This window comes from Petromyzon marinus, chromosome 7 (genome assembly GCF_048934315.1).
Source record: "Petromyzon marinus isolate PM22_M1 ecotype Great Lakes invasive population chromosome 7, UKy_Petmar_22M1.pri1.0, whole genome shotgun sequence".
Lineage (NCBI taxonomy): Eukaryota > Metazoa > Chordata > Hyperoartia > Petromyzontiformes > Petromyzontidae > Petromyzon > Petromyzon marinus.
This window is the reverse complement of record NC_133673.1, coordinates 16,365,864-16,391,549: the sequence shown is the minus strand read 5'-3', so window position 1 is coordinate 16,391,549 and position 25,686 is coordinate 16,365,864. Positions and strand designations below refer to the sequence as shown.

Genomic DNA, 25,686 nt, shown 5'->3' with positions numbered 1-25,686 from the left:
CAACGAACAGAGGTCAACTACGAGCCCAGGGCTCGCCTGGCATTTCAGGACCCCCCCCCCGCCTCCCCACTATTGCAATTAAACTCACACCGCCAGCAGTAAAGGCGCGGGGGGGGGGGGGTCTCTTTCTGTTTGAGTGTCCCGTGGTGACGTTGACGCGAGAGGCGAGGTTGATGAACCTGGTCGCCGTGGACCCGATCGAAGGGAAGCGCTCACGGACCGGGTCCCCCCCCCCCCCCACAGCTCCCTGGCGAGCCGCCTGATTGCGGAACCCGCCCGCTAATTAATCCGCAGCCGAGGGGTAATTAATGAACCTTCCCGCCGTGTTGGGGGACACGAGACTTCGCCAGATGATCAACGATGGGCTGAGGGGGGCGTTGGGGGTAGGCTGGTGGGATATCGCGCACCAACTCCACATTCTCACGTCATCACTGGTCTTCCAAGGACGTCGCTCATGCAAACACGTGGCTCAAACACCTCCGTGTACGACGAGACATCGTCATCAGTTGTGATCTATCCACTGCTGGATGAACGCCTCCACACGCCGTGTCGGCCATTTGGGTGGTTTAACCATACTTCACCACGTGTGCGCAGTGCGGGTTGGTGAATGAGACGGTGGTGCGGGGGTGAGATCGGTTCACATATCACTCGCCACTGATGTTAGCCTCGGCCGGGAATTGAACTCAGTTACGCAGGCTTCATAGCACGCGCGTTGCGCAACATCACTGCGCCACCTCCATGAAAGTCTCCCTCGCTTCTTATCGCTGCATCCGTGGCGTGGCATCGCGGCCAATATGGGGCAGACGCCCGTGGGAAAATACAACGCCGATGCCGAATGCGTCCACGGTTAATGCTCGGATATTTAAATGCATTCGTTCCATTTTGTGGGGTCATGAATTAATTAAACCTCTGCGCCTGATGCGGCCCTTCACCCCGACGAGTCTCCCAAATGACGGACCCAATTAAAGGCGAGAGGCAGAAGCATGGCGACTCATCACTCGCTACGCCCCGTGCCAAGGCCGCGCCCGGAGAATAAGTCCTGGAGGTGAGCACACAACGAGGGGTGAGGGCCTTCTGGTGGAGGGGATGGGGGTATGGATAGAGGGAGCGATGAGGGTGGGGAGGGAGAATGGGGGGGGGGGGGGGGGGTGCGGAGATGGGGCTGGGGCTGGGGAAAGGGAGGGTTGTTGATGAGGGAGAATGGATGGAGGGAGCATGAATAGATGATATGATATGTATATATATAAATAATATATAAAATAAATAATGTTTATATATATAATTCCGATTTTTTTTTTTTCTTTCAGAAAACTCTCGCTGTGGCTCATGCCGTTTTTCAGGAGGGCCCTACCAAGTTTTCACAGTGGGGGGGCGGGGGGGGGGCGGGAGGTAAATATTGCTGTGTATAATTCAAATTGATTTGAGGAGGGAGACAGGGAAGATGGGATAGGGTGGACGAATGGATAGCGGAGGATGGAGAGAAATAGGAATGAGGATAGCTAGTGGATGGAAGGAGGGAGAGATTCATGGCGATGGGGTGGGGGGGGTTAGATAAATGAGGGGGGTAGAGGGGGAGGCTGGATATGGGGTGGAGGCGCGAGGAGTGTGGGCTTGAAGAAAGGGTCTGCTCTGCCCGGTCACCCCGGGGCCTGGGTGATGAAGGGAGCCGTCAGCACCAAGGATGCGGGTTCCTCCAGACCACTCAACTCTCTTCATCACGCGCGGCGCTCCGATGAGACGCGCGACCAACAGTGAAATGAGAGCAACGCCACATGCAGCAGGCAGCGAGCAGCCGCGTGTACGTGTGTTAAACTTCTTTCGCACCCTACGTAGCCAACCGTGTTGATCGTAGATGCGTGCGCGGCGGTACAGAGACACGTGGCTTACAGCAGGATAGGGAGACCACGTGGACATCATGACACGGTGACGACACCACGTGGATACCAGCACACCACGTGGACAATATGACAAAGATACCGCGTGGACATCAGAACAAAGAGGCACGACCCACTACTAATCCTATATCACCGCGTTGTGCAGGAGTTGCACGCCCGGTGTGAAACTTGGATGAAGGTGGGGATCAGTGCTGCTCACGGAAAGACGCGGCACTGCGGGCAGAAGAACTCTTTCTACGGTGGAAAATTCATCCCAAACACTGCCACGTACGCACGCGAGCACACATGCAGTGATGGGCTGAACGAAGAAGAATTGGGGCATCTATTTTAGAATTCTCGGCATGCATCTCGTTGGAGTTGGGTATTTCATGTTGGGACGCGAGAGCCGTCATCTCATCCATCTCAAGGGCGCGCGCGCCCGAGGAGGCCGGCTGCCTCGCGCGCGCCAAGGCGGCCTCGTCAGACACGATCACTTTCCTCTTCTGAGAAATAGACACTCGAGTTCGAATTCGGGTTTCAGCCGCCAGGGATTAAGACTGGTTCGTCATTTTAGCGAGTTGATGGTCTCAGCCCCGCCATCCAGTGACTGCATACCAAAACATAATTAAGTACATTTTCACTTAAATCGGCAAATTCACGTTATTATACTAAAAAAAACCAAACGTGTTGCCGGCTGGCCGGCTGGAGGGGAAGACGGATTGACGGACGATCACGTCCGAAGAACGTGGGCTGCTCTATTAGGAAAATGTTTTGCTGACTGGTTGGCTGGTTGGATGTTCGTTTGGATGGTTGGATAGAGAGAGGGAGGGATGGAGGGACGGATGGTAACATCCAAAGGACGCGTGGGCTGCCATGAAGACGGACATAAAATTGGCCTGACTGCCAAGCGACGAACACCTCGACATCAGGGGCATGTGGCTAGGAGGAGCACCACCACCCAGCGTGGATAGAAGGTAATTGAAGGCAATTAGGAAGTGGCTCTGTGACATCATCTTCCCTGGGGAGACGATGTCACGATGCTCACTGTGAGAAAGCTGAATGGATATTCTTTCATCTCATTACAACGCGACACCGAGATGTGCATGGCACAGGTCCCTCTGTCCATCCACGACGGAGCGTGAAGCACTCCGCCCCCACGCCATTCGGATAGCGGGGGCCGTTTGGCCATACTTCACCACGTTGGTCAATGCGGATTGGTGACGGCTGGGAGCACAGGAATCACTGCAGTGGTTTATTTTCTGCACTGCCGTTTGCCGTCCAACGCGTAGCGCCGCAGGAGCAGCGGCCGACGACTCCCGCTGTGCGCCTTGCGACGACGGGAATGGAATGGGCGCCTCTGAATGTCCTCTCAGAAGTTCACTTTGTGCGCGCTCAAAATGTTTGCCGACGAACCGACGAATGAGAACGGGGGAGAGGAGAGGCCATCGCGCGCACCCTCCGTGAGGGTCGCTTAGTCGGAGGGAATTCACTCAGCGAGTGCGAAATCACCGAGCCAAGCGCTCGCGCCCTCGGTGGCCACGCGCAGCGCTCGCAAGCGCTCCGCTGAACTTAGCCAGCGGACAGTCATCACCGATTGGCGACGTGGTTCGTACGATGCCACAGCTGCAGTGTGGGTTGTTACGAAGACCCTGACGGTGGAGGTTGGCATCATAGAGACCTTGGCCTGTCTGGAACCTGTCCAGCAGGGCCCGATGACGCAACGAGAGCAAAGCTCAGACGCGGCGCCTCCATCTGATCCGTTGGAGAACCCGGCGACATTCGCCCCGGTGAGCCTCCCTACTCGGGGCTAACGCCACGGGAGGCGTCGTGTTGTCGGCTTCTTCTCGTGGGAGGTTTCCGTGGTCAGAATACGCTCGGTGGAGCCATCACCAACGGTTCAGTCGGCAAGCCCAACCCAGGTGTATTCACTTGTCACGGTGGCATAACTGCAGCGGTTCCAGTAGTAAAAAGTGGCCAAATATCAGTTAATTCATTATACAATAACCATTGGGAATGAGTGGGATTATTAATGAATTACTCGTATTATTAGCCGCGTAAGTCGCTGCGAGTACATTTTCGATTTCTTACTTGGGTGGTGCCAATATCTGCTCCGAGCCATTGGGCTAATTTTGTTTGACAAATCCAACCGCGCTATGCACCGCGGCATGTTGGCAGTTACAGCCAGCACCGTGAACCCGCGAGGCTCCTTGACACAGACGATGACTCCCCAGCCAGAGACGCCGGTCGCACTCCGCATACACAAGGAATGGTGGTTTATTGGCGTGCATAGCTAACACACGTTCACTAACACGAGGTGAGCAAAACGGAGTCGATAGAGACATTTAAATGGCAGCTGAAGGCCCCACCAACTGTTTATAAATTGCCTCCTCCCTAAGTCTCTGTTGTGTCTCAGTAGACTCCTTCCCCCCCCCCCCCCCCCAGTTTCTTCTCAGTAATTTTCTTCTCTTTGCTTGCATGGTGCTCTCCTGTCCATTGTTTAAGGGCAACTTATACATCTAAATAATTGTATTATTTGTCATTCTACTTCATCGAGCAGTAGATTGAAAAATTACGGTATGGGTGAATATTTACAGGCATTTGTCATTACAGGAAAATACATTGAACCTGTTAGTACAGCAGTGGACACTGCCTGTAATTACTGTTTCAAATTTATGTTTAAACGATTGATATTTACAGGCATTTGTCGTTGCACTGATGAAGGTCTCCACCATACCATGTTGTTCATGGGGATATGTTTGACCACACTTCACCATGCTGGTGAATGCGGGTTGGTGAAAAACGGAACCAGGACCGGCCCAGATATGACTCGCCACAGATGTGAGCCGTGGTGAGAACCCAAGAGACCAGGGTGAATGCCAATTGCAAGAGTGATCCTGGGCCACCAACATGACAAGAGCAAAAACAAATAAAAGTAAACAACAGCAATGAAGCAAATATAAATCATGACAAAAATAAGCGTGCCCAAATTAAATAAAAAAAATCTTATACAGGGGTTCACACAGCGCAGCGCACAAACCACCTCGCCACCACTCCCACCACGTATTGCGGCATTGATGTTTGACGAATATTGCTGTAGCTGAGGGGGGCGCAGGGGGTAAGGGGTGGATAGTGAACACAGCAGAGCTCCGCTCACCTCTCACCTGTTCGCATCCCCCACCCACCCTGGACTGGCGGATGAAGACCGCGCGGCTGCTGGAGGCCCTGGCGAGTGACCCGTGACGTGCTGGCAGCTGCACTTCACCAATAATTCAGGTTGGGTGGGGGGTGGGGGGGGAACTCCTAACCCTCCTTAATGCCACGTGTCCGTGATCCACACGGGATTGAGTCTCACGTTCGCGTCATTATTTGTAACGTTCTTAGCGTGCACCTAAATCCTTTCCCACTTGGGAAATAAAACCTGTGCCTTGTCAGTTGATACAAAAAAAAATATTTTATATAGTTCGGGTTCTTGATGATGATAATTATTTGTGATAATGGATGATGTTTTATGGTGCCTTGGGTGATGGTTTTTGATGATGGACGATAATTGTTATTCCTCTTGTTTTCCCATGTAAGCCTCACCGAGTCTCATGCCTCTCTTTCAGGAGGGTTCTGTCAATTTTGTTTTGCAGGAGGCGGCGATGATTGCCGTAAATTCGTTATTCCAATTGAGCAATTTGCAGCGTCATTTTAATAATTTGGGAAATTTGAACCATGGACGCCGGCACGTAATGGCCAACTTGTCACGGAATCTTCAACGTAAACTGTGAAAGAGACGTTGCGTATTATCATCAGTTCATACCGAGCACCACCGCAGTAATAACCAGGGCTGCCGCTGGGTTCCGAACAGCGAACCTTTGCAACCAGTGGCGAAACTGCTGGCCACTGCGTCACTGCCCAAAATGCTTTTTGATGTGGAAAGATTTAAGATGAAGATGATGATGATTTTTAACTGCTGATATTTGATGATGAAAAATAATGTGTGTCGATTACGATTACGATGGTGATGATACAATATTATATTGAAGATTGTGATTGTGTAAGATGTTCGTGATGATGATCCGTGCTGGTCATCGTTCACGTTTGCCAAACTCTGTGAGATCCACCTCGCCGAGGTGAGCGAGCCGTGATGAATTTCGCCACCGCCACCGCGACCGCCACCGCTACCGCCACCACACCCCCACGCGTCGAGAGAAGTAATGAAGGAAGACGTCGCCATCATTTCCCTTTCAAAAACATCCGCCAATTACGCATCGCCGGGGGCAGCGGCGGGGGAATTATGCGGAAGGAGGAGGAGGAGGGTGACGTGGCAGCTCTGAGCTGAGATCCCCGCGTGTTTAGAAATTAAATAACGAACGTTTAAATGTCAGGCATGGGGGGGTGGTGGAGGTGGGGGAGGAGTAGGGCTGTGAAGCCAACTCGAGAAACAGACTTAGGATTTGCATTTGTCGGGTGCGTAAATGCCTCGGCATCTGAACGCACCTGACATAACATCTCGGCTAAACCGTTCCTTTCCATGTATAAGACAAGCCTATGGGACCACCAGTGGCAACCATTCCTATGCGGCACAAGGTGTATGCAACACCGGCCTGCAAATGGATACCGTTGGCCGATGGGAAGAGGTGTTGCTATCTCGTTATTACAATTCGGTCACATTCGGGTCATATTTTTCCAACTTCGCATACAATTGGACGATGCGAGTTGGTACACGATGGCCTTCTCTCTCTCTCTCTCCAAGAACGTCATTGGATATTTAATATCTACTTTGAAGCAGACGGTGCACAATTTATGGTAATACATCCACATTATATTCTTGGTTCTTTCGGTAAAGTCACGTAGAAGGGAAACAATAAAATAATAAAAATATAAAACAATAAAATCCTCACGACGTTGCGACTGCAAAACAAGCAATCATCATCAGGTGTGAAAACCACAGCAAGAAAATTTGAAAAAGTGGCGGTTTCTTTTTACGTTAGCACTACGGAGAGCGGCCTGCTTGGTTCGAGCTGCGAAATTCTGCACCAAGTAGTCAACATGCTACCGATTGGGCCATATCAGGGGCAGGAACTCCAGGTCACACGATTTCCTGCAGTGAACACTTGACACACGGCTCACTCTAGCTGTGACTCTGTGATATAAGTCACAAGAGTATGCGGCTGTGTGCCGTTAACAAGTTTTGAAAAAAATAAAAATAAATTACCGAGCACGGCAAGTTTATGTTTTATAAATTGGCTCACTCCTTGCTGAACAGAGGCTCGAGATCTATCCGTGAGATATGTAGCAGGGGTGGTCTTTCAGAGAGATCTGTCCTGTGAATATTCATTGAAAAACTTCGGGGAATATACAAGCACAGGAAAGAGCAGCCTCTAAGCGACGTGGCATCGACAACAAGGGCCAGGTCGTATTAAAGGGCGCGCCCTGAGCACGTGGCCGTGTCAAACGAAACCTCCTGCCCATCATTGTCTATCGATGTTGCCACCAGATGCCCTTGAGATTTAAAACAAATGTAATTAAACGCATGGTTGATTCATATCCATTTGTTTTAATCCGGATTATTCTCACTGATTGATTCTGGTGGGGTGTTTAGCCAATTTATTATTTAGGATTTAAATTTCTTACGAACCAGTTGTTAACCGTAATACGATGAATATATAACAAACTAAAAATCCGTTCATCAAAGCCACACACGATAACAAACCTTTCAACTATTCACCAACGTGCCCTTAGAATTATCGTGAATAACGTTAACGTTCTAAATGATTCAAGCAAAGCAAGCACACAGCGTGTCTCAGGCCCCTCGGCAGGAGGACCCTGCCCTGGCACACTAATCCAATACTCGAATTAATGTGTTTACGTGGCTGTAGAACGGACGTCGGATTCAACTCTTTGCACCTCGATAGAACTCCTCCACGCGCTGCTGTGAGGAGTGGATAATCCACCGACCAAGTGGGCCCTCTGCCGGAGCAGAGGGCCCAATAGACCCCCACTGACAATGCCCCTAAACCCCTCCACTCTATCCCTAACACCCGGCTCGGGTGGAGGAGCGGGAGAACGCGGGGGAGAGGGGAGGAGACGGGGAGTGCCACCTCCCCTCCACTTCGACTCAGAAGGATTTGGGCTGGATGCGCATGCGAGCTGGGTCGCACTGCAGGGTGCTGAGGAGCCACGCATCCGCCAGGGCGCCCTCCGTGAACTCCTCCAGGGTGATGAGCGCTGCACGGTCAAGGTCAGGGTCAAGGTCAGTGTTTAGTTCAAGGTCGCACGCGGCACGACACGTGAGGAGGGTCATCGTGTCTTCGTTATCTACTGAGAAAAACACAAGTCTGTACATAGAACGGCAGCGCGCTTACTTTATGCGGTAGTTAAAATTTTACCGACCCTGGAGAAATGATGATTGACTAAGTTGATCTCTTCCGGTCACGAATTTAACTCGCAACTCCGGCATTTGAGAGAATAAAACTAAAACTCAAATCTGTATGAATAATAATCCTACTTTCCGTACTGTCACCTACCGGACACCGAAGCCCTGAAATTTAGGTGTCTGACACACAACGATCCTTGCGCGATTCACCAACCCTCCGCCACCTCCAATGCGTCGCAGTGACAGGCGTGGTCCATCATGGCCAACACGCGCATGGGTCAACGCGAGGGTGTGAACCCGTGTCTCCCAAGTCTGCGGCCTCCTCCGTCGAGTTAATTAAATCAAAGCAACCGCTCAGACACGCGGCCTGTGGCCAATCAATCCCTGCCATGGGCCGCGCCAGCTGTGAAACAAGCGCGGAACGACTGTGGCCGAGTGAAGAGTGAGATACGGACGTAATTGAATGATGCTTCGTCCAATTGAATGTGTATATGTGATCAGGGGACAGACACAAAACAAATCGAGTTCGATTCTTCCTCACATCCAACACCAGTGACTTTTATCTAAACCGGTCCTGGGCCTCCCCTAGGTCGACTCAGTCTCAAAATGAGTACCCGGTGAGGTGTGTAAACATTGCCACTAGGGAGACAAAGGCGGTCGTGCGTGGTGCTGGCCACCCACCCCTTCGTGTGCCGTGCCGGCCTTCATAGGTGCTCGCTAACTGCACTTGCCCTAACAGTCTGTGAAGGCTATAGGGCGATCTTTGCCTATGTTGTGTAGGAGGAGGAGGCTCGTGAAGGACGCTACTGCTCCGGTTGGAGGCAGTTGCCCTCCAAAAGCAACGGAGGCTGGAGGAGCGACGCTCACAACATCGAGCGGAGTGCCGGGTGGATAAAACGCAGCCTTGTGGCACAGTGGGGAGCACAGCTGCCGGTCATCTCAGTCGGCCAACCGACGGCGCCGCGCTGGCCGTCGCTCTTCGTGCGCACGGTGACGTCGGCTGTCGCGTACCGTCGTGATCTTTGTCGAGGCCGGCAAAGATGCGCTCCGTGCATTCCACAGGGCCCAGGGAGCCGTCTCCGCCACCCAGGGCCACGTTGATCCGGCACACGGCCTGCGTGGTACGGGCGTTGGGGGGCGGGGGGTGGGGGGAGTGCGATGGAAACAGATGGCGATGAGTCCACTTGCGGTGCTGCATTCTACTGGGGAGCCAGGGTATGGCCACCTCCTCCACGACGCCCACGGGAAGGGAGTTTCACAACATCATCTGTGTGTGATCCATCAACACTCGCGGCTGCCTCCACAGTGCTGGGTTACAGGTAGCCACGTGCATCAGCGTGGCCACCACTGCCACCCAGGATCTTTGTTGTTGCTTTATCATTGGTAGCTGCCTCTGAAGGGGCATTGTTATGCATTTGGGATTTAGGGATGACATGACAGGACAGTATCGCGTGCCCTTCCTCCCTCAACAACACTCATCACTACCCCCACCTCTTGCGACCTTTCTAACTCCTTCTCTACCTTCTTGCCACAAGAAACGTGAACCAGTATCTCGACGCTGGGGTGTGTCTGTGTGAGAGGTGGTGGATCAATGAAATAACTTCATTGGAAAGCCATGCATGTATGTATGTTGAACTTCTTTCTCATCGTACTTAGCCAACCGTGCTAATGGAGCGACATCGCCCTCCGACTGGCAGCCTCACGCACGCTTGCAGGCCGCTGCCGCGTCCACCTCGCGCCGCACAGGGCCACCTGGCACCTCGAAGTCTCCGCCGCAGGGCGCCTCGGGATAAACATGAAGCGATGATGGTGGTGGTGGTGGTGGTAGAGGCAACATTCTCACGTTCATGATCTCCAACATCTCGGCTCTGGTGATGGCTCCATCGCTGTCCCGATCGCACAGCTGGAAGGACCAGTGGAGCCTCTGCTGGGGCGAGCCCTCGAGCAGGAGGCTGAGCGCCGTCACGAACTCCAGGAAATCCACGGCGCCGTCCTGCGTGCGCAAAGCGGTACTCGATTTATGCGCCTCCCGGCAGGATGATGGGTTGAGTGGCTGGCGGCACCACGCTGCGCGGCGTGACGCTGCTGTGAGGATTGACGTAGCGCAGTAAGACGCCACGTGACGGCAACATCTTAGACCTTTGGTTATTAACTCGGGGTGCACGCTGGGGGTGCGAGACGTGGCAACTGTTTTTAGAAGGTAAATCGTCGAAACAAATTACGCACGGGCACGTAAGTACAACTACTTTGTTTCATCAAACCTACGTGTTTATGAACATTGTAATTTTTTTTACGATTGAGTAGCAAAGAGCTGCAAGGAATGTTCAGAACCACTGCCTTAAACGTGGGGACGGTAGAACGGAATAGCGTGACAGCACAGAGTGGCACACCCGAACTTGACACAACCCGCTCTGGAGCATCGTGGTGAAGTCTGGTCTAGTCACGACGGCGTGAGGTGGGGGCATCCAGCAGTGGACTGACACGTGGTCGGCACACGGCATTTTCCTCATCCTACAGCCCCCTCGCACACAGCGCTCACCGAGAGCCTGGCAGCGCGTGTCGCATCTGCTTCCGACCCGCAGGGTGACGGCTCGACTCAGTGTTCCGTGACAGACAGAGCCAGTGGATTCATCGGCTTGATGTCGACTCAAAATGGCAATCGGCTACTTTTCCGTGCTCAATTACTCGGGTACCCAGAAGCACACATTGGAGTAGTCGGACCGGTACATCGGTAGAGTGATCGATTACGTAAATAAGCAAATATCCCAGTTCTGACACACCGCTTAATCGCACTTTTGATGGTCACGGTTGGCTACGTACGGTGCGAAAGAAGTTCAACACACACACTCGACACACATCGCACCCCAACCACCCCCCCCCCTCCCCCGCGACCCCTCGCCACGGGCCAGGATTCGCGAATGACAAACAGCCAAATCAAATTATTTCCAATTAAAGTCCAATTAAAGATCGGAAGCTCAGATCTCGACCCTTGGCAGCAGCGTCTGCCGCTCCCCCCCCCCCCCCCCCGTTGAGGCCAGGGGCCGTGATTAGCATTTGAAGTGGATGGGGTGCGGGTCGGGAGAAGACTTTGAAGCCTCGCCCATTACATTTTACATCGAGGATTAACAAACCAAAAAAATGATGATTGTGGATTTGGCAAACTTACACAGATACACACACACACACAAAGACCTCCCCTTAACAGACTCTCTAGTCAAGTGCTGTTAGCGGACATCGATAAAGGCCGGAACGACACACGAGTGGGTGGGTGGTGACTTCCTTAACAAACACCACGCCCGGCCGCCTTTGTCTACAAAGTGCTGATGTTTCACACAGCGTGCCAAGTACTCGAGGCTGAGTCGACCTAGGGGAGGCCCAGGACCGGTTACGATAATTGTCACTGGTGTTGGCTGTGAGCGTGAATCGAACTCGGGTTGCTGGGTTCGGAGCGCAGTGCACTAACCACAACACCACCGCTCCCCTCCACACACACAGATACACGCACACACATGCACCAGCTGTACACATAGTTACTTAGGCACTAATTAAAGTGAAAGGAGGTGATTATTCCATGTAAGCCCATAATTTGCATATCCTTGACCCACGCATGCAGTATGTATACTGTATTATTTTCAATTTCCTGTAGCACACACTTGACAGTCAATATCTGATTTACCAAACATTCTATTCGTCTTATTACATGGGTACTGCGTCAGTGTGAACACATAGATGGTTTAATTCCAGCACACAAACACACAATTACAATTGCAAACACACAGATACAAACACAAAAAAGAAAAATATTCCCCGTATAGCCTTTAACAGACTGTTGGGGTAAGTACAGTCATCACGCGCCTACGATGGTCGGCACGGCACACGAGACGTTTGGTGGCCAGCACCACACCTGGCCATATATCCCCACAATGCTGATGTTTAGACAACACACCAGGTGCTCGATTAAGGCTGAGTCGATATAGGAGAGGGCCTAGATATTTCGTCATCGATGTTGCTCGTGAGCGGGAATCGAACTGAGGTCGCCGGGTTCACAGCGCAGCGCGCTAACCGCTACACTAGACACACACAGACACACGCGTAATACACACACACGCGTAATACACACACACAGACACAGACACACGCGTAATATACATACACACACAGACACACGCGTAATACACACACACACAGAGACACACACGTAATACATACACACAGAGAGAGAGACACGTTATACATACACACAGAGAGACACACGCGTAATACATACACACAGAGAGAGAGACACGTTATACATACACACAGAGAGACACACGTGTAATACATACATACACACACTCGCTTGCTAGCGCCCCCACCGCATTGGTGTCCATGGTGCTGAAGAGGCGCTCCGCGTATTCGGCCGAGCCGGGACCCAGCGCCCCCGCGGCGCACACGTGGCGCCTGAATTCGTGCTGCGTGATCATTCCGCTTGGGCACTCGCGCAGGAACTTCCTGGGGGCAGCCGCATACAGGGGCACGGCCAGGGGTGACCGCGGGCACGGCCAGAGGGAGGCGGGGGCCATGGCAAGGAAAGGCGGGGACACGAATAGTGGAGAGGTCGGGGCATGGCCAAAGGCAGTAGTGCCAAGGCCGAAGGAGGTCAGGGCGATGTCATTGGAGGTCGTAGAAGGGCCAGGGAAGGTCGGGGCGTTGTCAAACGAGGGCGAAGTACGACCAGAGGAGGTGGGGGCATGGCTGGAGGCAACATCGGTATGGTCAGGTGGTAGCGGGGGGGGCTTGTCCAGTGGAGGAGGAGGTCACGGGCAGGGGATGTGATAGGGGTGGGTGGACAGTGGAGACCGGAACAAGAGTTGAAAACGCCACATTCATAAGGATGGAACAGGTGGGTACATATTCGAAAACAAACACACGAGTCGCTTCCTACATAATTGTGTTGATTCATTTTTAGCCTGGATTTGCAATGAAATAATACAAATCCATACATTCACCGCACGACTTATGAACACTGCCTTCATTATATTCATGACGCATTGCAATTATGTAGGCTTTACCACACCTTGTCGGGCATGTGGGGGTTGTTTGTCCATACTTCACCACTCTTTTCAATGCGGAGCGCAACACTGGTTCGGATTTTACTCGCCACTGGCGTTAGCCGTGACCGGGGAATCTAAAATTAGATCGCCAAGGTTATTTTCCCGGTGCGCTAACAACCGCTAGCGCCGACGGTTCGGGCAATGGCCCTTCTTTAAGCAGATGAGCGAGAAGGCAGGGGGATGGTGGATTGCTTGAATCCATCTGTACGGCACTAGACGGGAGGGTGACTGCTGCTGCTATAATCTACTATATGGCGAGGAAGGGAGGCGGTGTCTCCGGACATTATCTCCCTCACACATTTTTCTGGAGCAATTCCCAGCAGCGCGTTATTTTTTTCGGAGTCTTTTCATCATCGTTGCTCTTGAAATCCCTTTACGCATCTAATGACCTCCGCCGTTATCGTTTTGTCTCTGTAATGAAAACAGTTTAATCTCCCCGATCTAGCCGCGTGTGGTGGATCGTACGAGTGGAAGAAGTCTTGGGAATTAATTCATTCGCTCACTTCTGCATGCTCCTCCGGGATGTACGAGAGTGCGTGCGTGTCTGTGTGTGCGTGTCTGTGTGTGCATGTCTGTGTGTCTGCGTGTCTGTGCACCACCTGTGTTCCCCACTGTGTCACGCACACACAGACTAGAAACAACTACACAGATCCCCCGTATGGCATGTTACAGGCTGTTGGAGCAAGTGTTGTTTGCGAGCACATATGAAGGCCGACACCAGCACAAGAGGGCATGGGTGGCTAATATCACGCCCAACCACTTTTGTCTCCCCAGTACTGATTACACACCCCATCATGTACTCATTTTAAGGCTGAGTCGACATGAAGGAGGCACAAGAAAGGTTCAGATATTCTCCAACGACGTTAACCGTAGTCGGGAATTGAACCCTCGTGACCGGATTCGAAGTTCAGCGGCGCTAACCACTGCGCCATCGCTCCCCCTCCGCGCGTGCACACACACACGGACACGCGTGCACACACACACACGTGTGCTCACACACACACGGACACGCGTGCCCACACACACACACGGACACGCGTGCACACACACACACGTGTGCCCACACACACACACGGACACGCGTGCCCACACACACACGGACACGCGTGCACACACACACACACACGTGTGCCCACACACACAACCACACGGACACGCGTGCACACACACACACACACACGGACACGCGTGCACACACACACACACGCGTGCCCACACAAACACACACACGTGTGCCCACACACACACACGGACACGCGTGCACACACACACACACGGACACGCGTGCACACACACACACGCGTGCACACACACACGCGTGCACACACATACGCGTGCCCACACACACACACACGGACACGCGTGTACACACACACACACGCGTGCACACACACACACGCGTGCCCACACAAACACACACATGCGTGCCCACACACACACACGGACACGCGTGCACACACACACACGCGTGCACACACACACACACACGGACACGCGTGCACACACACACGGACACGCGTGCACACACACACACGCGTGCCCACACACACACACGCGTGCCCACACACACACACGTCCCCACACACACACACGTGTGCCCACACACACACACGTGCCCACACACACACACGCGTGCCCACACACACACACGTGTGCCCACACACACACACACGTGCCCACACACACACACGCGTGCCCACACACACACACGCGTGCCCACACACACACACGCGTGCCCACACACACGTGTGCACACACACAAACACACGGACACGTGTGCCCACACACACGTGTGCCCACACACACACACACGTGTGCCCACACACACACACACGCGTTCCCACACACACACTCACGCGTGCCCACACACACGCGTGCACACACACAAACACATGGACACGTGCCCACACACAAACACACGGACACGTGTGCACTCTCGCACCTGTACCACTCATGCAGGTGATGCGCCACGCTGCGCTCGCTCCCCGCTCGCTCGCCGCTGCCACTGCTCGCCAGCCCCATCGCGACAACTTTCAGTGCGCCCTCGCTGCGGCTTCTCCTAAGCGTGGCTGGGCCTGCACAAGGTACACAAGACAAATATCCACCGTATAGTCTTAACAGACTTTTTGTGGCAAGTGTTATGAGCGAGTAAGCAGTACTTATGAAGGCCGGAACGGCGAACTAGGGGGGCGGGGGGTGTGGCCACCGCCACCGCCTTCGTTTCTAGAGTAGCGATGTTTACTCATTTGAAGATGCCTCGACCCAGTGGAGCCCCAGGACCGGATCAAATACAAGGAATCGTAACTGGTGTTGGCCGTGAGCGGGAAATCGAACTGGGTCGTCGGCTTTGTCGCGCAGCGTGCTAACCGCTGCGCCACCGCTCCCCACAGGGTACATGTGCACACACTGGGTACATGTGCACACACTGGGTGCATGTACACACACTGGGTACAACCGATGCAATAATATTTGACGATGGATGGTGATGACAATGATGATAAATTCATGATCATAAAATGTAATGATGAAGAAATTATTTTAGTGATGACGAAATAAGGATGATTCGATGATCACGGTGATTACATGAGAATTAAACTATGATAAAAACGATTTCGAGAATACAATTATCTGACGTTTCGCTCCACGTGCTCGGAGCGGAACTCATAGCTGTGAACCCCTTATCAGTGCCCTACCTTATTACAGACCAACTCAGACCTTATTGGTCACCCCGTGCCCTTATAAATCTCAACGTTCAACCTACAAAGTCTCATCACAAGGGAGGTACACACAAACAAATAGTCCAATAATAATGTTGCCCGTATTGAAACGGCTGTACGCCGTATGGACCTGAAAAACTCGATTTCCCTGTACGAGAATACGGGTGACACGCGTGGGTTGACAGCTGTGGGGACCTCGGACACCGCGTGCCGAGCCACACGCGGTACCCGACCCGAGAGCACCGCGAGAGAGCCGCCAAACTTCGCTTTTGTCTCAGACGAGCGTCCAATACCTGTGCCGACAGCGTCCTCTGCAGATGGCGATGCGCAGGTGACAGCACGTGCGGTCTAGAGTGTATATATACACACACACGTCGTGTGGGGGGGGGGGGGTAGGGGGCTGCTGGTGGGAGGAGTGGGGTGAGAGGTGTCCACTAAAAGAGGGGTGGGTCCCCCTGCTAAATCAGAGGCAGGTGTCAAATCGTCTGCCCGCCCCCCGACGAGGGCGCAAGCCCACAAACCCCGCGGCTGACTCGCGCGCTCGACGCCGAGTGGATTTGACAATTAGCGAAATGAACATCGGATCGCGCGTCAGAGCCGGGCTGACACGCAGCTTCATGTAATCATCTCCACACGGGTCGCACACACACACACAAACACACAAAGACACAGATCTCCCGTATGGCCTTAATTGACGGTTTGGGAAAGTGCTGTTAGCGAGCACCTATGAAGGCTGGCACGGCATACGAGGGGGTGAGTGGCTAGCACCACGCCCGGCCGCCTTTGTCTCCCTCGTAACGATTTTGACACAACGCACCAGGTAATCATTTGAGACTGAGTCAACCTAGGGGAGACTCAAGACCGGTTCAAATATTCGCCACTGTAATTGGTCGTGAGTGGGGATCGAACTTGAGTCACCCCATTCGTAGCTCACTATGCTAACCATTACAGTGTAACCATTTTTATTTTATTTTTGTTCCTGGCTAGTAAGTGTTATTTCCTAATTGTTTATGCCTCAAAAGTACAGAAAATGGCTATTATTCACCACAAGCTTTGCGTTTGCGACCAGGACATTGATATTTTGAAATTTACCTATTTTCCAGAACATTCCAGATAGATTCAGTGCTGGGAAAAATGGAGTTACTTTTAGAACATTCTAGAACTTTATAATAATATAAATTGTAGTATAAATACAGGGGCCTTAAGCCCACCAGTTCAGTTTAGTTCCAGCTGCCTTCGTGGATACATATCTGCATTTTTCTGAGATGCCATCAAGAGGCTGCAAGCATCCGGCAGACGCATTTTGCTATGTCTGCGGCCAATTTAGCAAGACAAGAGCGAAAAAGTACTCTGTGGAAGCCTCTGCTAAGATGTGCGAGGCCTACAACAAGGCATATTTCGGCATACCTGTTGGGGATCAAGACAAACCCTGAGCACCTCATGTCACCTGCCAGCAATGCAAAAAAACTCTGGAAGGTAAGATGGACAATTGTTGCTCGCAATTTTACGTTATAAAATTTGTTAACATTTTTAAAATAGTGAAAGTTTTTAATTTTAAATAAATGTTACAATTTTCAATGTTATTAAAAAAATATATATCATATATGAAAAATGTTGCGATAATCTCTTACACATTAGTCATGGGTGAAATAAATGTGTTTTTGTAGGATGGTATAGAGGGGAAAAGAGAGCCATGAATTTCGATTTAAAGCTTTCGTGACTGCAATGATTCATCTTCTTTGGTTCTTTCGGTAAAGTCACGTAGAATGAGAATAAAATAATAAATTGATAAAATAAAATAACACAATAATATTCTCACGACGTTTCGGCCACAACACAAGCGGCCTTCATCAGGTGGAGTGCTCTCCAGCGCTGTCCTACCAGACAGTCTCGCTCCCTTCACCTGATGAAGGCCGCTTGTGTTGTGGCCGAAACGTCGTGAGAATATTATTGTGTTATTTTATTTTATCAATTTATTATTTTATTCTCATTCTACGTGACTTTACCGAAAGAACCAAAGAAGAGAGCCATGAAGTTCGCTATCTCAAGAATTTTTGCGGGAACCCACTGACCACTCAAGCAACTGCTACTTCTGCATGGTGGACCCTTCCAAACGTCGGACTGGCAAGAATGCACCTGCTATCACGTATCCGGACCTGCCTTCATCCATTGCCCCGGTGCCACACTGCCATGAGCTCCCCGTACCCACTCCTCCGAAGAGGGAGCAGCCGTCTTTAGAAGAGAGCAGCAAGTCAGAGAGCGAGGAAGACGTTGTACAGTAGATCCAGATGACAATTTCAGAGGTGGAGCTGAGGAGAGATACCGATACTGCCCCAACCAAAAAGACCTCAACGACTTGATCAGAGATCTTGGTCTCACCAAGTCCAATGTCGAGTTTTTGACGTCTAGGCTCAAGCAGTGGAACTTGTTGGATGAAAGTGTGCAAGTCGCAGATCAGAGGAAGCGTCACCAACCTTGTTGCATCTTCTTCACCCGTCAAGATGGGCTCTGCTTTTGCCACAATGTGACCAGTCTGTTCAAGGCAATCGGAATCGCCTGTAACCAGAATGAGTAGCGCCTCTTCATTGACAGCTCATCCAGGAGCCTCAAAGCCATGCTGCTCCATAATGGTAACAAGTACCTGTCTCTTCCCCTGACTCACTCGGTGCACCTCAAAGAAGATTACAACAGCATCAAGACCTTGCTGGACGCCTTGAAGTATGATGAGTACGGCTGGGAGGTCATCAGAGACTTCAAAATGGTTGCATTCTTGATGGGTCTCCAAGGTGGTTTTACCAAGTTTCCCTGCTATCTTTGCCTTTGGGACAGCAGGGACACCAAGGCGCACTACCACAGCCGGGACTGGCCACAGCGGACCGAGTTCTCTGTGGGGAGGAACAACGTCAATTGGGAGCCACTGGTGGACCCCCGGAAGGTGCTGTTGCCACCACTGCACATCAAATTGGGCCCTATAAAACAATTTGTTAGAGCTGTAGATAAGGAGTCGGCAGACTTCAAGTACCTTCAAGACTTCTTCCCTCAGCTGTCTGAGGCAAAGGTCAAAGCCGGTATCTTCGTCGGACCAGAGATAAAGAAGATCCTGGAGTGCAATGAATTCCCCAAGAAGCTCACGAGTAAGGAGAAAGCGGCTTGGGACAGCTTTGTTGCAGTGGTTCGTGGCTTCCTGGGCAATCACCAGGTCGAAAACTCTGTGGAGCTGGTTGAGACTCTGGTGAAGAACTATGGTACAATGGGCTGTAGGGTGTCTCTCAAAGTCCATATCCTTGATGCTCATCTTGATAAATTCAAGGGGAACATGGGAGCGTACTCGGAGGAGCAAGGCGAGCGCTTCCACCAGGATATACTGGACTTTGAACGTCGCTACCAAGGACAGTATAACGAGAACATGATGGGAGACTACATTTGGGGGATGATTTGTGAAAGTGATTTATAGTATCATGGGACCTCCTTTGCCAGTACTAAAATATAAGAATAGATTTTTCCCCTTTTTTCTGGCAATAAAACTTAAACCTTTTAACAAGGAATCATGCCTGCATTAACCACAATACTTGTGGTCAGAATGCAAACAAAAAACATGCACTGATAATATATGCATTGTCCTTGAAACTGATTGGTCCACACCAGAGACAACTGGTGTAGACCAATCAGAAATATTTACAGTATAATCTTAAATCTCGACAAACTACTTACTTCTAAATCTGGTTGGTTTTTTGAACACAGATTCGCCCGTTTTCTCATAGAAAAGAGGTACATTTCAAAATATCACTGTCCTGGCCACAAAAGCAAAGTTTGTGGGGAATAATAGTCATTTTCCATACTGTTTAGGATTTAGCAATTACGAAATAACACTTTCTAGCCAGGCACAAAAATTATGTTACATAGTGTTATGCGCACACACACGCGCGCACACACACGCACAGTCACATACGCGCCCAGGGAATGTCAACTAAGCTCTTTTACTGCCCCCCCCCACCACCACTACTCACCATCATCCCTTACCCCCCACACACCATCATCCCTTACCCCCCACACAGGCTTTCTGCTCATTACGCATTTTCCTAATGAATGCTGGGGTGTGCGCTTCGGCGGATTGAGGGTGCATGGACGAAATGAAACGATGCAATTACAACGTGGATTTTCTATGTGTAATGCGTGCACGTGTGGCCGCGTCTAGAGACGCTGTACAGAGACAGTCGAAGTATTTGCTTTAGAGAGAGAGAGGCGGTCATTGGCAGAGGAGGTCTTGAGCCTGGACTTTAACATTGACAGGGAGTCTACAGCATGGATGGCTGGGGGTGGGTGGAAAGTTCTAGACTGTGGGGGCAGCAGCAACAAACGTTGGTTCTAAACATAAAACACCAGAGGCGTGTCCGTGGACACACCAGAGGCGTGTCCGTGAACACACCAGAGGCGTGTCCACGGACACACCAGAGGCGTGTCCACGGACACACCAGAGGTGTGTCCGTGGACACGGTGCGACGCGGGGACGTGTGGCCAGCAGTGGAACTGCAGGGTACGCGAGGTCGATTCGCTGCGTAGAAGTGTGCAGAATATAAATGAGGATGGTGATAATGATGATAATAATAATGATGATGATGGTGAGATGTATCCCAGGGATTAACCAGATTGGATCGGGACAGAAATGGTGGCCATATCAGACGCGCTGAACGAATGTCGACTCTCTATGTTCTGTGAAGGGGCAATGCCCGGAACGTCGCAGTGTAATTTACGAATGTGTTAGAGTGTTGTTGTTGTTTTTGTGTGCTAAGTGTGCTTGTGCACCACCACTGCCAATGCAGCAGCAGCAGCAGCATCACCAGGGGATTTGTTCGGGACAGGGAGCGGGGCTCAGGCTGGCGACACGGGGTGACGACCTTGACCCAGCAGTGGCACCACACAAGGTGATATATATTGATAACGTCACTCACTCTGCTCGATGCAAATAGATGCATATAGGTCAGGACATGTGAGAGCGCCTGTCACAACGTGCGCCGAATTCGGTGACCAATATCTGAAAAGACCCTGGGGCTCCCCTAGGTCGACTCGGCCTCAAATGAGTACCTGGTGTGTTGTGTACACATCGCCACTGGGGAGACAAAGGCGTCCGGGCGTGGTGATGGCTGACGACTCCTCTTGTGCCGTTACCGGCCTTCATAAATCCTGGCTCACAGCACTTGCCCCAACAGTACGTTAGGGCTATACGGGGGATATGTGCCTTTGGTGGGCGTCAAAATTGTTATTCTCCCGTGTCCCGTGAAATTTGTGTAATTGACGTCTCCGCTGCTGCTAGTCTTTTGTTGTTGTTGTAAATAAAATTAACTAGACGTAACAATGAATAGTAGCTCTTGACACTGCTGGATGAAGGCCTCCACAAGCCGCGTAAATCATCGGGATTTGTTTGACCATACTTCACCACGCTGGTCAGTACGGATTAATTAAAGGTGGGAGGGATGGGGGCAGGACGTGGTCACATACGACTTGCCGCCGATTGTGAGCCGTCGGACCGGAATCAAACTCAGGTGGACAGGTTCATAGCCGAGTGCGCTAACCAATGCGCCACCGCTCCCCTCTCGCTTCGACGTAAAAGTCTTCACGACGAATGACACCATTCGCATTGCTTAATGTACAGCACCCTTGTGTAACCTGGAAACGTTGCGAGTACTTTACACTCATGATGCCTTATGGACACGTACACGGAGCACTCAATAACGGCGAACGCAACGCCCGCGCTGAGCCTCAAGACTCCCGGAGGCTCCTGCGAGGTGAGAGACGTTCGGATTCTTTCTCAACGCGTCGTAATCACACGGCGCCTCAGACTCCGTCGCTTGCTGCTGGAGACAGTGGGGATTCGCTAGAGCCGAGAGTCGTTTTGCGATGGTACATTATGAAGAGGAAGCGCTCCGTCGATACAGATTATGCTCGCCTGAATGCAATCTTCTCAGGATTATAAGACGCCCCGTAAAGTAAGACGCATTCCCCAGGTCGGACTCGATGCCAACGGCGTGATTTGAATCTGGCCGCATTCACGACCTCTATACCCTCTCGGATTATACGACAGACTCTGAACGTTGGCGGTTAGAAAAAACAAAACCCACACACAGACGGGACATGCACGCTTCTTATAACCGGGACTATACGGTGACTGTCGACCTAAATAATGAGCTTCATTTGTCAAGACAAAATGCTGCGTTAACTGAATGAGAGAAATGCGCAGTCTGCAACAAAGAGATTAGCGCCGCTCCACACTGCCGCTCTGTGCGTGCTGGCGACCGTGGAGTGATTATTGAATGAGCCACCAATCCCCCCGCCCCCACCTCCCTTGCCCTAAACCCTCTTCACCTCCTTACCAATAAAAATCCTCTCACCCGGCCCCCAGGACTCGCTCTTTACAATTCAAAGTTCACAACGCTGTGAAAAATAATGAGAAGGGCATTATTTTTGTGTTGTTGTGGCTGCCACTGAAATGAAACAACGCTCTTGACGCTTCCTGAAGAAGGCCAGTAGACCGAAACGTCGAGATAGTTATTTTCAACGACAGCAACCGTTCTACCGCCATACATCTGCATATTCAGTGATCCTGTTAATCATTCCACCGTTGTGTTCCAGATCCCGAGTGGGTACCCACGTGGTTAAACAAATTCCAACGGACATATTTTCGTAAATCCACTGCTGAATAAACGCCTCCCCGCGCCTCTTGGCCACAGGGGTTGCTTGACCATACTTCACCACGCTGGTGAGCGCGGTGAAGTTATTACCTCGCCACTGATGTCAGCCCTAAACAGAAATCGAACTCCGGTCTTGTTTTGGATTTCTCAGGAGCTCCCTGGGTCTCTGTGTGTCTAAACCTCTCAAAATCCACGGGTCTCTATGTAAGTAATGCTCTCTGTGTAAAAATGTGGTTGTCTAAGTAAGTCTAAGGCGCCTCTAAATACACCGATGTTGTTTTGCAGAGCTTATTCAAACCCAGGTCTCTCTTGAAGGATACATCCCTCTCTCCGTCTCTCTTCGTCTTGCTTGATACAAGACCACGGATGACAGCTTATTTGTGCTCAACAAATTAAATTCACCGGCCTCCACTCGCTCAATTAACCAATCAGCGCCGCACATTTCAATGAGCGCTGCATGTATGAGGAGGTGAGTTCGCCCTAGCTGCAGGGCAGGCGAATTGGCACGAACCGCCTGGGTCTTGTTCCAGAGCGCTCCGTGTGTTGGGGGGGTGTGTGGGGCAAGTGCCCACTGACCCACCCCCTCTCCGTCCCACCTGCCACCACTCACCTGGCCCACTGCCTGCGCGCAGCTCCACCGCGTGATCTCTCCTCCAGCACGTGGAGCTCGTGATGTTTGCAGGTGAGAATCCGTGTGATAATAATTATGATGATGCACAGCCCTTCGTCAATCCACTGCTGGATGAAGTCCTCCCCACCATCAAGAGGGGGTGTGGATTTCCCCAGCATACTTCACCAGGCTGGTCGGTAGAGGTTTGTGAAATGACCGCTTGGGATATCATTGGGCACTGATGTTAGCCGTCCGAGACATCGAACTCAGCTCGGCGGGTTTGTAGCGCTGGGCGCTCACCGCTAACCCTGCCGCTCCCCCACAAATGTAGCCCGCACACAACACACGAGCGTCCCCCCTTAATGTCGAAGAGCACCTTGCTTCGTGTTGATTGTGGACTTTGCAGCGAGCGGAACACGGGGACTCAGGATCGAGACCCCTAGGGATTGGGGGTGCGGGGGATGTAAGAATCGTTGTGACCCCCACCCCTCTTCTTCCTGTGCCTTTCTCCAATGCTCTGTTCAGGTGACGCCAATTCCACCACAGCGGCACCGGGGAACACGGACCCGCAAACAGCGTGCGCAGGTGAGTGGCGAGGGTCCATCCGTTTAGTAGGTACGATGTCAGACTCGCTGCTGAGCTGCGTGATAGCGAGCGGCCAGGGGCACGGCGGCATACAAGTGACACCTCTCCCACTGTCCCACTTATCCCGGTAGTACTTGTTGTCTCACAGCTGAAGAAACTGAACTGTGGCTCATTTCAAGAGTGATGTAGACAAATTATGATCGAGGCTTCACCCCCCCCCCCCGTCTCCTATGCGTACATTGTCAGTAGACCCCCCCCCCCATATGCGAACGTACTCAATGGATGGCCCCTGATGGGGCCGAGGAGTGATGGGGAGCTGGGTGTGATGATGGGTAGGGGGAGGTGAGAGGGGGAGGTGAGGGGGGAGAGATGAAGGGGGGGGGAGATGAGTGGGGGGGGCGATGAGTGGGGGAAGGAGGTGAGTGGGGGGAGGTGAGTGGGGGGGGGGGGTCGATGAGCCTTGCCAAGTCTCGCTTTGTCGTCACCCCGCACCTCCCCGCGCGGTGTTGCTCTGCTCGGCAGGCTGCCAGCTGCGCCAAGTCACGCTTCGTGCTGTCGTGCTGTGCCAAGCCAGCCTGCTGCGCCAGCCCCCATTGCGGCCGTGCTGTGTCAGGTGACGCTGTGCCAAGCCACGCCGTGCCACTCGGCCCGCTGTTTGACCCCTGCGGGCGCCGTGGCGGGATCGTGCTGCGCTCTGGGCGCCGATTAGAGCGGCTGGGTGGCCCCCGCCGTGGGATGGGGGCTGGGGGCTGTGGTTCCTCACCCTGATCCTCGTGTGCGCCGCGCGTCTCGCCCAGACACCACCGGCTCCCCGACATGCGGGACTAGAGACCTCCTCCTTCTCACCACATCCTCCTCCCTCTACCTCACCGGTTCCTCACCACGGCTCTTTACCACGTCGCACCACGTCTCACCACTTCACACCAACACCGCCTCCTTTTCTCGACCTCCCCACCTCTGCTCATTTCTCCCTTACCACCGTCCGTCGCCTACTCACCACCTCCTCACCAAATCTCCTCACCAAATCTCCTCTCCACCGCCACCTTTCTCTGCACCTCACCTCTCCCTACCCCACCCCCCTCCACTCCACCTCCTCGCCCCCTCTCCTGACCTCCTCTTCCCCCAACTCACCAACCCTCTCTCGCACCCCGCCACCGACGCCGCCTGTGTGTGTGGGTGAGGGTTGCCGGATGGGGCGCCCCCGAGTGGCGATGTGGGCGTTGGGAACTCTCTGAGCATTGCCACCGCGCGATGGACAGCGACATTGCTCCCCCTGCAGTCGGCTCACGGCCACGCAGAGACTCAAACTAACACTTGGTGAAGGGGACGTTTAGCAGCGGTGCGTTTTAGTGTATTGCGTGCGCTTGTTGAAGAATTCGACGCGAACACAATTGAACACATTTGACAGTTGTATGGCTTACTGCTTAGGGACAGACGAGGCTCTGATCAATTGGCCGAATAGAATTCAACGTTAACCTCTTATGGGCTTCCTAGACCAACTTTTTTAACAGAATATAAACCTTGCTCAATGAAATACGTATGTTAACGCGATCTAACTAAACGCTAAGTGATGTTTATTGCTGGCCGTTAGACGTTTTGGGCCTGCAACTATTGCTTGTGCTGTATATATGTAAGCATAAATACACCACGGGGACGGTGTCGATGTTTTTGCGTGTCATCAGCAGAGATGTGACATTTTCTAAATACACGTGCCGATGTTACAGGCAACAACAATTCCACCATGCTATGGGATCTGTGCA

The 25,686-nt window shown here is 52.2% G+C and overlaps 1 protein-coding gene and 1 long non-coding RNA gene across 4 annotated transcripts; one reads left to right on the top strand and one right to left on the bottom strand.

Annotated features, from left to right (window-relative positions):
• Positions 1-4,132: 4,132 nt before the first annotated feature.
• Positions 4,133-16,442, bottom strand: LOC116940045 (guanylyl cyclase inhibitory protein-like). 3 transcript variants are annotated; one of them, XM_032949298.2, is made up of 6 exons: positions 16,339-16,442; positions 15,277-15,403; positions 12,591-12,726; positions 10,079-10,228; positions 9,247-9,349; positions 4,133-8,087 (listed from the first exon to the last, which is right to left on the bottom strand). In XM_032949298.2, the coding sequence occupies exons 2-6, from the start codon at positions 15,348-15,350 to the stop codon at positions 7,978-7,980; spliced, it is 573 nt and encodes a 190-aa protein (XP_032805189.1). In that variant the 5' UTR covers positions 15,351-15,403; positions 16,339-16,442; the 3' UTR covers positions 4,133-7,977. The 3 variants fall into 3 exon arrangements, with proteins under 3 accessions (XP_032805189.1, XP_032805187.1, XP_032805188.1); XM_032949296.2 differs by having other exon boundaries at positions 15,271-15,403; positions 16,339-16,440; XM_032949297.2 differs by lacking the exon at positions 16,339-16,442 and adding an exon at positions 16,176-16,330 and having other exon boundaries at positions 15,271-15,403.
• Positions 16,443-21,566: 5,124 nt separating this feature from the next.
• LOC142924040 (uncharacterized) lies at positions 21,567-24,790 on the top strand. The gene is made up of 3 exons (XR_012941186.1): positions 21,567-23,413; positions 23,867-23,926; positions 24,449-24,790. It is a non-coding gene; the product is annotated as an uncharacterized LOC142924040 (long non-coding RNA).
• The last annotated feature ends 896 nt before the right edge of the window (positions 24,791-25,686 follow it).